Source organism: Seriola dumerili, unplaced genomic scaffold, assembly GCF_002260705.1.
Source record: "Seriola dumerili isolate Sdu_G_001 unplaced genomic scaffold, Sdu_1.0 BDQW01000230.1, whole genome shotgun sequence".
Classification (NCBI taxonomy): domain Eukaryota; kingdom Metazoa; phylum Chordata; class Actinopteri; order Carangiformes; family Carangidae; genus Seriola; species Seriola dumerili.
In genome coordinates this window covers 2,936,398-2,947,670 of record NW_019174485.1, presented here as the reverse complement: position 1 = coordinate 2,947,670, position 11,273 = coordinate 2,936,398, and the positions used below count along the sequence as shown (strand labels likewise).

At 40.7% G+C, this 11,273-nt stretch overlaps 1 protein-coding gene across 1 annotated transcript; it reads right to left on the bottom strand.

Annotated features, from left to right (window-relative positions):
• Positions 1 to 2,333: 2,333 nt before the first annotated feature.
• On the bottom strand, positions 2,334 to 9,545 carry LOC111229299 (transcription factor AP-4-like). Its single transcript, XM_022755577.1, has 7 exons — positions 9,386 to 9,545; positions 6,695 to 6,860; positions 6,368 to 6,466; positions 5,180 to 5,350; positions 3,766 to 3,912; positions 3,351 to 3,521; positions 2,334 to 3,226 (listed from the first exon to the last, which is right to left on the bottom strand). The coding sequence occupies exons 1-7, from the start codon at positions 9,472 to 9,474 to the stop codon at positions 3,071 to 3,073; spliced, it is 999 nt and encodes a 332-aa protein (XP_022611298.1). The 5' UTR covers positions 9,475 to 9,545; the 3' UTR covers positions 2,334 to 3,070.
• Positions 9,546 to 11,273: the final 1,728 nt, after the last annotated feature.

Genomic DNA, 11,273 nt, shown 5'->3' with positions numbered 1-11,273 from the left:
TTCAAATATTGCTGCATAATATACACATTTCTCACAGCTGAGGATCTGTAGTTACTGTACTCCTATTAAAAAGATTGAAATGAGGCCTGTACGCCACCTGTGTTTATGTAATCTCTGCTGCTGCTGAATTAGGAGCTGCTTGATATCTCCACCTGGTGGAAAGAAAGGGTCACAAGTATGACTCAAGTATACCAGCAAACCAAAGAATTGTAATAAAAAAAGTACAAATTTTATTTTTTTTTTCATCTTTACAAAGGCCTGTTTACCCAAGTTTTTTATAAACAAAATATAACAGCTTCTCATCGACCTGGACTGATGGAAAAGAAAAAAACTAAACAAAAAAAACAAAAAACAAAAAAAAAAAACAAAGACAAAATTCACACAAAAATATAAAAAATGCTTGTCACCAAAAAAAATGGAAAACCGGGACAAGAGAGACAAATGAAAAGACAAAAAAGCAGAACACAATAAACAGATGTTAAATTGCGTCACAGCAAAGAGCTTACAAAAAATAAATGGAAAAAAAAAAAATCTTCCTCATCACTGATTCAGGCAGTACAGAACAGCAAGTGCTTCATATCAAATATCTCAAAATTCCACCAAAAGACAGCAGTGCTGCAACACAATGTACAGAAACATTTGAGGGCAAAATGTTTTTCTGACCAATAACAAACCTCACCTAAACTCAGGCCTTGGCTAAACATCTGCCAGAAGAACACCAAACCCTTTAACAAAGCGTCACTAAAAAAAAAACAATACGAGTACTCTCCCCTCCCTCGTTTGGCATGAAAAACACTAATCTAACCAGATATAAAACTGATGTCAGTGAGTGAATAGTGTCCACACGTCGCACACAAGACAGTTTCACACTGAACACATCAGTCATGTGATCATGAAAAAAAAAAAAAAAAAAAAAAAACCAAAATCCCTTAAAAAAATAAACAAAATGTCAAAACAAAAGCCCGCTTCAGATGAGAGGAAACAGCAATTAGTAACATGCATTCAATTGGCAAAAGAACATGTAAGAGATCAAAAGACAGATACAAATCCAAATAAAAGGAATGTTTACAGCGTCAAGTCAGCGAATCAAATCGAGTATGACAGGAGAGAGGCTCCAAGCAGGGATTTCCAGTCAAATTCCCGAGAGAAGTACAAGCAACATAACATGAGGTGGACAGATTTGGTGCATTTTATAGACAGAGATTGTGTTGGGAAAATCTGCAATTCATTTCAGTCTTTTTCATTTAAATTTCATTCTGACTGGACAATGATTTAGCACGTTTTGTGGCATTTGATGCACTGAAAACATACATCGATCTTTCACTGCATGCTTAGTTTTTTCAACTACAGCTGCCCAACACTCTTTTTACAGTTTTCTTTTAAACAATGATGCTTTCTGGGGATGGAGTTCAGTGAGATGTGATCCTACTTGGTTCTGAAAGTTACTTTTTGAACAACGAGACAACACAACCTGTGTGTCTCTTCCCTGCGCCCCTGCTCTCTTGAGCAATTCCAAAATGTGGAAGTGACATATGTTATTTCCAAAAAAAACAAAAACAAAAAAAAGCGTGATCAAGTGTGAAGTTACATGAAGGGTTTTGGCCTCAGCTCACTGCTCGTCAGCAGAGCACCAGGTTGACAAAGAGCACCTTGCGAGTAGAGACTACTACATTCTTTGATACAAGCATGTCAAGTTACATACATATACTGTAGGTGTAATGTACACACCTACCAACGGTGCATAGATAACTTCACCTCATGTATAAATGACGCCAACAAATGTACTGAAGATGGGATTGCATAAATAGCAAAAACTCTAGTGCATAGTCACTGAAATCAACAAACCAAGACCAGAAGATAGACTGAAGTCTTTGGAGGGACACCGGAAGCCTTCACGCTTTGTTAGCCGGTGAATCATCGAAATTTTCACATCAGCAAAACTTTCCATATTTTACGTCTGATGCAGTGAAATTGTTGGAGACTGACTGAAAATTAACTCCAGTCGGTCACAAAATGCCAGCAGATGTTTCCAAGCAACGAACCAACATTTGGTTCTTTTTTTTTTTTTTTTTTTAAAGTTAGGGGTGCAATAACCACTATCAGCTGAACTGAAACCGACTTTTATGAATTCATCTGAAGGCCTCCGGCTCCCTGTGAAAACCTGACCAACCTCCAATTTTAAGTTGTTAATCTCAATATAACAAAATGTTCACCTTCAACATTCAGTAACCCTGACAGAAAAAGAAAATGTTAACAAAAACATGAACGACATTAAAAGCAAAAGATGATCAATGTAAATTGTTCAACAGCTTATTTTTTTTTTTAAGGGCTTATTTAGATATCAATAACACATCCTTTTGTTTCAAGTAAATCAGACAAAATTTCTTTCCACATGTGTCCTCAAAATTAACTTTGCAATTAAGTGAGTATTTGTCCCAAACTTTTAAATTTAGAAATGCCCTCAGTTGTAGTTTAAGTCGGGTTTCATGGCCACTGGCACTCGAGTAAAGGAACCAGGAAAAAAAAAGAAGGAAAAAACAAAATTAAGACTGGGGAAGAAATAACTGCAACTCCATGTCCCTTTTCAGAATCAAGAGCTGCGTGCTTATTGTGTTGTTACATTCAACTTTCCGTTATGCTAAATCCATCAATTTCTAGCACAAATAATACTGTCAGCGTGCCAGTGACGACGGGTAACTGATACCATGACTGTATGTAGCACACATAAACACACATGAAGGACGGATGGATGCTGATAGCTTTTTACACAAGGAGACCCCTAAGTTTTCAAGCAGCGACACACCGGCTCAGACATTGAAAAAACAGCGTCTAGAAATCCTCACAGGGCCTCCTCTGCACGCTGACCATCCTATGTTTTCAATCTTCAGAGATTTTACAGTACAAGACTGACACCGAGCTTAACCACTGGATTTAGGAGTTTGGATAATGCCAAAGACAGATTTTTTTTTTAAAAGTAGTCTAGCTCCTGGAGGGAATCTTACAGTGAGTAGGTATTTTAAGTGTTTGTGTGTATGTGTGTGTGCGTGTATATGTTCGTTCGTGGAGTGGATCATTTCATTGAGCAGTCCTCTCCCTCTGTGTCAGTGTCTGTGTCCGAGCAGGCGGTGTCCATGGCGACGTGGGCGGGGCTGACGATGACAGCTCGTCTCTGCTCCTCCTCGGCGCTGGCTCTCCTCTCCTGAGTGCGTTCGATGTGCTGGATGGCCTGAGAGGAGAGGATGAGAAACATTGAAGGCTGCGGCAAAGTTTCAGACCACTGAGAGACAATTATTAGGTGAAAACGAACATTAACTTCTTCTACTTAAAAAAGGACAACAGACAGCACATACCTGCACAATGGTGTCCAGGTTCTGTCTGGATGTGGACACAGTGCTGGTGTGGACAGATGGGCTCATGGTCACCACAGTGACGTGATGGTGGGCGTGCTGGGTTAGTGTCGGAGCTGGGACGATGACCGTGGGGTGATGGGTTGGGGCAGGGGGAGTGGGAGGAGCCAGCACCTGGAGGACAGACAGAAAAGGAATAAAATAAAAATGTTTCTCATGACAGGAGATCATCTAGATTTACATATGACAGACATATAACTGCTGAGCTCAATGTACGTCATTAACCTGATCACCTCACCACAGAAGCCGTCTGAGCAAACTGCAGCCTGTTGAGGAGGCTCGGGAAGTGCAGCAGAGATGCCCACCATCTTTTCTGTGTACAAGTGTGTGTGTGCATGTGTGTATTTGTGCTTCTAACCTGTGGACTGTGTGTTTGTCTGTCGGCGGCGTGGATCTGCTGCAGCCGTAACAGCGTCTGGCTCTGGATGAGTGCCTGCTCCTCCTCCACCTGCTGGGTGATCACCTTCAGACGCTCTGGGTGCAGCTGCGTGTCCAGAGAGCGCACCTGCACACAAAAACGCAGAATACAGAGGTAAGTCTTTACTACGTCAGGCACTGCTTCAGCGCCAATGTAATACCAACTACATTACTGAGCAAACATGGAAAAAAGTTACATCACACGTCACAACAATCACTACAACCATTGGTTGTTACACATTAACATCAGTTTACTCGTCACGAGGAGTGCTATTCAGCGTGATGTAACAGCTGTAAAATATCTTCCGTGGCTCTGAATAGAGCTTTGTGAGGTTTGAAAGAATAATCCTGGCGTCAACAAGGTTATCTAGGGTTGAGCTCAAGACTTCAACCTGTTATGAGAAAGCGTTACAATGTTGGTACATGGAATTTACCCAGGAAGTAAGGCTCTAGCAAAATGTAACATCCAGTGTTTTTGAAGCTTGACCAATACAAAGAACTAAAAGTCAGGATACCTCTGCCGCTTCTTTTCTTTTGGGTTGTCGTTTCTTGTGAACGACCCAATTTAAAAAAGAAATCGCAAAGCTCAAACTCTGGAAATCCCCTTTAATTTATGTTAACAAGAGGTTTTTGTTAACGTTGCATAATTTGTTTCCTATTTAATTTGAGGAAAGATTTGCAGTATTTTGTTCCATTAAAAGAAAAAACTTGCCCAGCTCATTTGACACTCATCATACCTCACCACTGCATTGTTCCTCCTGTTTACTTTCCTTGTTCACTTCCTGTTTAAGTTTGTTTGTCTTTACCAACTGTTCAGTTGCCTCTGTTGTAACCTGCTGTTCAGGGAAATCTAGTAAGTGAGATTGCGAGGAACTGGCTGGTGTCACCGCCACCGGCTCCCACCTTGTTAAAGTGGACTGGTGACCATGTGGAGGTTCTGCAGTTTTGAAGCTGAAATGGCTGGTAAACCTGACAAACTGGTTTGTTTATTTGAGCATCTAATATCCACTGTGACCTCTAGACAGGATCATTGTGTAACCTGGAAATGTGGAGTTTAATTTATCTCTGATACCTCCTCCTTTTTATATTCAGCTGTTATGTTTTATCTGTCTGAACTGAAGCTTGAGCTATAATCTGTTTGGACATTCAAACATTAAGTTTGCAAAATAAGCAGTAGTTATGAAGAGAATGAATTATGGCCATCTTACATCATTATGTTCATCTGTGTGATCATCAGTTTCAGTCCTCCGCAACTGAAATTAATGTTAAGATCTTTTGAGATCACAGTAAAGAAGAGAGAACAGGTGACAAATCATGAACAACCTCTACAACTCCGGCTCTGCTTTTTGTCTCACCTGCTCCTCCAGCTGCATACGAGCCGAGCGCTCTTTGTCCAGTTGCTGTCGCAGCTCTAACATCTCTCTCCTCAGCTCCTCGACCTTCTCCTCCTCCAGTGTGTCTGGAGACCCGATCCCTTCATCTTTCTCCTCTGCTCGCCTCCTCTTCGGTGATGAACCACTGAACTCCTGGAGTGACACAGAGGCCAAGTAAAGTTAACTGTGAATCAGTTGATGTGCACTGTGCCTATGTAAACTTAGTACCACTGCCATCAGAGTAGGAGTTTCTTCTCCATTCAAAAACAACACATGCTGCTTGTACAGAGTTGGACAAACGGCCAGTGTAGCAAGAAAATATAACACCAGGTGAACCAACAGCAGGATAAACAAAGGAGACTGGTAAACAAACATTTTTCACATGGCGTGGCACGACTGAATACAGATTAAAAAGGCACTGCACTGTCACTGCCAACACTTGCAAGCTGTCCAAATATGAAAGTAGTGTTAGGCTGCAGGCGGTTGCAGTATAACTGAATATGTTCAATACCTGACATTTGTCTGTTTCTAGTTGCTTAAAAGAACTCAACCTCAGTAAGAAGTGTTATCACAGCATAACACACTACATAGTGCTGTTTGGTCATTGGCTGATAGCGATTCAGCATCAAACCTCCTACCTGCCTCTACACTCAAGTCCCACCATGCCACACACCGGCATGGTCAAGTGAGGCATGGCCTACCGAAGAATGACATTTTCCTGAGGCGTACTTGAACCAGACAGGGAAATGTTTTCCCATTAGAACAAGACTGTTCACTCTACCTACATGTTTTTTTTTTTTTTCAGGAATCTCACAAATTGCCTGTGTGATCCATCACAATAAACACAAGTCATTGTTGGGTGGTAATGCATTAGAAAGAACAGTTTTATTTGAAAAGGCTATCATGCATTAACAAACGGCAATAGTGCAACTGAAGACAACACAAGATTAAGTGTGATGAAGTTTCAAGTCTCTGTAGACTAATGCACGTAAACAAGAGTAAGCCTGTGGTGGCCTGAAAGAGACGAAACTATACAGTTTGACATAGTAATGTATGGTGTATGCGATCTGTATAAAATGGACTAAAGCAACCCTTGTTGTTGTTTAAGCACCCTAGTTTTATCCACATGGAGACACAAATATGGTGGAAAACAATGGCACAGGCTGTTACCTGGATGAAGCGTTTGAGCTGATTGTTTTGTGCCAGGAGCTGTGTCTTTTCCTGCTCCAAGGTGAAGATGTAGTCTGCTGTTTGCTGCAAGATGGCCGCCTGACAGAGGTGAAACCAAAAGGTGAATACAACAACAGTATGCAGACATTTAACTTTACAAAACTGTAGGAAATTGAAATTAAGACCAGTGAGTCAAAATTACATTTTTTGTCATTTATCATTTCTGCTCAATCATTTCATTCTTCTTCATCATCATCACATGTGATGACCTACACCATCACAAGGGAGATCTTTGCTAAGTGTCAGTGTTTGCAATGCTCGCTGCACCTTGCTGAGTTTCTCTCCGTCTGTGTGGGGCAGGAGTGTTTTGAGGGACTGGAAGCCTGCATTGATGCTCTGCATGCGCCGGCGTTCATTGCTGTTGGCGATCTCACGGCGGATTCGTCTCTCCTGGTCCTGGGCCGTCTCTGGACTGAGGGGGATGTTGGCCAGGCTGAGGGAGAAAGACGATTGTTATTCTGTCCATGAAAGCTTTGTGTCCAATACGGCAGCACAAGCTCATTCCTGATGAAACATTTGTTCCCTGTTTCTTAATCTTGTTTTATGTAAAATGTGGAAATGTATTTTTACAAATTATTTTAGCAAGTAATAAACATCGCAGGCAATGCTGGTAAAACAATTATTTTCAGAATCAATTAGTCTGCTTGGTATTTTCTTGATTAATCGTTTGGCAAAAAAACAATGGTGTGTAAAGAATCACCACTGAAAAAAATCATGACATGATCAAATGTCTCATTTTGCGTGACCAACAGTCCAAAACCCCAAAACCTGAAACCATCAAATATTGACTTTTTTTCTTGGAAACACACTAAACAATTCATTAATTTTAAAAAATAGTTGGTGATTGATTTTCTTTCAATTTGCCAATTGATTAAATTGACTAATCATTGCACCTCTACAGCTAACAACACACAGCTCTGAGAGAAATCCACAGTTCTGGGCTAAATAAACTAAACTGACGCAAAGCAACAACAGAGTCCACAATCAGCTGCAATCTCTGACACTTTAAACCTTTAACCTGGAACTTCACCATGCGTTAGTCCTGACCTCTCTACATTCATCAGTCTAGCTGCCTGGAGGTCTTTGAGTGTGACTGAACCCAGTGCCCCCTCACACACCTCCACCCCATGAGGTTGGATGTTGTGGTGGCAAATCTCTGTCATGTTTACTCAGGGGGAGAAATAGGTGAACCATTAAGGTAAAAGATGGACATGACGCCAAGAAGACAACAAACCTGAAGTACTAGATCGGAGTGTTTACAAAAATGAGAGAGGTCTGACAAAGGACACAGCTCACATGGCTCTGAACATCTCTTTTCTATAAAAGATGAGTGTGTGGGCTGTGCAGCCATCCTCTAACGTTCAGAGCTAAAATTAAATGGTCTGATCTGATTTGTAACTGTGTGTTTACAAGCGAGTGATATCGGCTTAACTAAAAGCTATGAAAGGCAGCCTAAACACACTTCAAAAGGAGCCTAAAAACACACCCACACTGCCTTTAAAATAAGCTCTAGGTCCTTGAATTGCTTAATTTTGTGTCTTGATTTTTTAATCTTACTTTGAAAGCTGTGGGAACAGCTCTCTTAAATATATCTTAATCTATTGATCTACTGGTTAAACCCCTGATCATCATCAATGTACTGACACACTCAGGAGCATAAACGACATTTAGGGCTTAATTTAGTCTATTAGGGTTCAACTGTTCCACCCTCAAAAGTTATTTACTGACCACATGCTCACTTAATGAGATGTTAAAGTTGACTTTGAGGAATATAATGAGGGGGTTTTATCCCCCAGTGCTGTGTAATGTACAAACCATTTGTTACAAATGTAGTGAAATACAAAATAATCAATTTAGGTTTGGTAAATATGAAATATCTTCTTTTGTCCATCATCAAAAAAGAACTCTAGGAATGATTAAAATATTAACGCGGATCCATCAGATATTCGACCAGAGACAGCAAAGAAAAGCATCCACATCTATTCCACACAGGTGAAGCGTGTCGGGGTTTTTTAAGTTGAGGGATGAAATCAGCTGTTGTCAGCTGTAGCTGCCAGGAGCTGCGGACCTCCAACATGGCCGGCGGAGGGCGCGTCTGGACGGCAGCAGCAGCGAAATGTGACTCCGCTACAGCAGCAGGCCCCCTGGCATCATGGAGAACAATGCTTTCCACCTCTTGCGCCGAGCTAGCACTGAGTTATTAACCCGCTACTAACAGATACTCTCTCTGTGTCCGCCGTCACATCTACAAGACGATGTGTTACAGTTAAACAAGTTAGTATATACCAGTAAAAAATAAGTGAGGGCACATACAGTGCGGTTTGAAAACGACTGCGCAGTGATAGCTAACTAGTTAGCCAAGCTAAGCTAATTTTAGCACACGACACAACCATGGCTGCTTCGCGGAGCATTACTTAACCACACATATACCGCAGCCGAAACTCCAATTTCCCACCTTCTTGTTTAATACATCTTGGATATATTGTCCACATAAGTAATTCGGCGAAAATAGAAAGTGGTGTAAAAAAAGTATGTCGTTACAAACATGTGATTCTGTGTAAAGCAGCGAGGCGGCGGGCAACACGTTAACCACCACGTGGTTGTTGTTCAACTAGACACAAATGTATCGATTTCATCCTCACAATTTACATGTTTCTGAGCCGAATGGCCGCAAAGGTGCTTTGTGGGTCACTACATGTCATTCGGCCAGCAAATGTAACAACGCGGATGAAACGATCGTCTATATCCTCGCCGTCAACAGCAGCAGCAGCTGGCACAACAAGCTGCTAATTTCCACAACCACGCTCGTGCTGCCAAGGTATCGCGGCGAAGCTAAAGGCTAGCGTGCTAACTGAAGTCGGACCGCATCTCTCACACACACATACACACGCGCTACAGTCACATGAAAGATGATTTATGCAAGCAGTTTGATATCAACACAAATAGCTAGCCACACACCTGCAGAGACCTCCTATGACATCCTTCTCCGTCTTCTTGAACTGCTGTAAGGACGGTATCTTCTCTGTCGGCATCATGAAATATTCCATGCTTTCAAAGCCACCTTCTCTAGTCCGTGTTTTCTGTTTTTTCTCCCTCCACTGCTCCCCTTGTTAAAATATAAAGATGTTCGTTTTTACCGCAGAGCTCTCGCTGTACTCCTCAATGGCGCATATCTAAAACACTACCTCAAAATCTGTGAATCTGAGGAGCAAAGAGTTAGAAAAATAAAAGTAAGTTATAGCTGTGTTGCTTCACACAGCTGATGGGGTTCCCTCCAATGTGTGTGTGTGTGTGTGTGTGGCCTCTTGCCTCCGCCTACTACGTGTGTGTGTGTGTGTGTGTGTGTGTGTGTCTGCTGCCTCCGCCTACTACTCTATGTGTGTGTGCGTGTGCGTGCGTGTGTGTGTGTGTGTGTGTGTGTGTGTGTGTGTGTGTGTGTGTGTGTGTGTGTGTGTGTGTGTGTGTGTGTGTGCAGCTGGTCTGTGTGAGGCGGGAAACAGCTGGTTGGAATCAGAGACCGTTTTCCGGAAAGCAGAACAAACAAACCAGTAAGAGTCAGTGTGTAACTGGAACAAATCAAATCCTCACAGAACACATGTCGGCAAACAGTGAACAGAAATACTTATGACTATATAATAATATAACTTATCAGAAGAAGAAATGTTAATGTTAGAGCTAACATTAGCAGATAAGATAACTATAATTTACTATAGTTAGTCGTTTGATCAGTCTATACGTATCATCTTTCTGCTCTCAAGGCTACTTTACCAGCTGTCAAAGTGGGAAGCTGGGTGATTTCAGGTTCATCATACCACTATAGTTATTATATTCAATTAATTAATTAGCTTGTTAATATGCTATGAAACACTACATCCGTGGATTCATTATGAGTCAATGGGCACCTATGACATGTAATAGACCCCCACCCCTTTTGCATAGGACACCCAGACTGAAAGAGATGCAAAATAACCAAAAATGACGTATTTACATTTTGTGTCTCTTTGTGGTTGTTTTGTATTTCTTTTAGTGACATTTTGCAAGTAAAGGAGAGGGGCCCCTAAACGCCTGGGCCATTTGAAATGATCCCTTCTGTGATATATGTATATTTTATTGAATGTAAAACTAACTATATGTCAAACAAAAGAATCAAAACAAAAACAACTTATTTCTGTAAGGATATAAATATATGTTATAATATATTACATACTAAGTACAAACAGTTGTGTTAATTTACTTACACAATTACATTCTGTTGGTTATGTGAAGAGTGAACCCAACCCTAACTCTTGAATAGTAATTTTGTTTTCAGACACAATCCTCTGTATATTACTATTTAAATGCATCAGTAATCACTTTTGACCAGGTGCAGACTGCAAAGTTTTGAGAAGCTATACACTTTATCTGTCAAGAATAAATCAAATTGTCACAATCATCTCATGGAAAGAGGTAAAAAATCTTTTATTCCAACTTTATGAGCAACAGTATATATATACAGTATATATATATATATATGTGTATGTGTGTGTGTGTGTGTGTGTGTGTGTGTATGAATATAAATAATGCATATTTAATCATTAAATGTGAGCTCAGTGAAATATGAAAATAATCAATAGATTAATAGATAATCAAAATACTCTTTAGTTGCATCTCATTTTTTTGCCTTGATCACAAAATAAATTATTTGCAAAAAGTATGAAATACTCCAGGTTGGATAACAGTCAGCTTTCCAGGAAGACGATATAAAAGGCAATGTACAGTTTATGTAACATCCAGCACAAACAGCAGGTGGCAGTGATGTACCATTATGTGAATTTCCAACTGCCATTAAGTAGAAAGGCAGGATGCA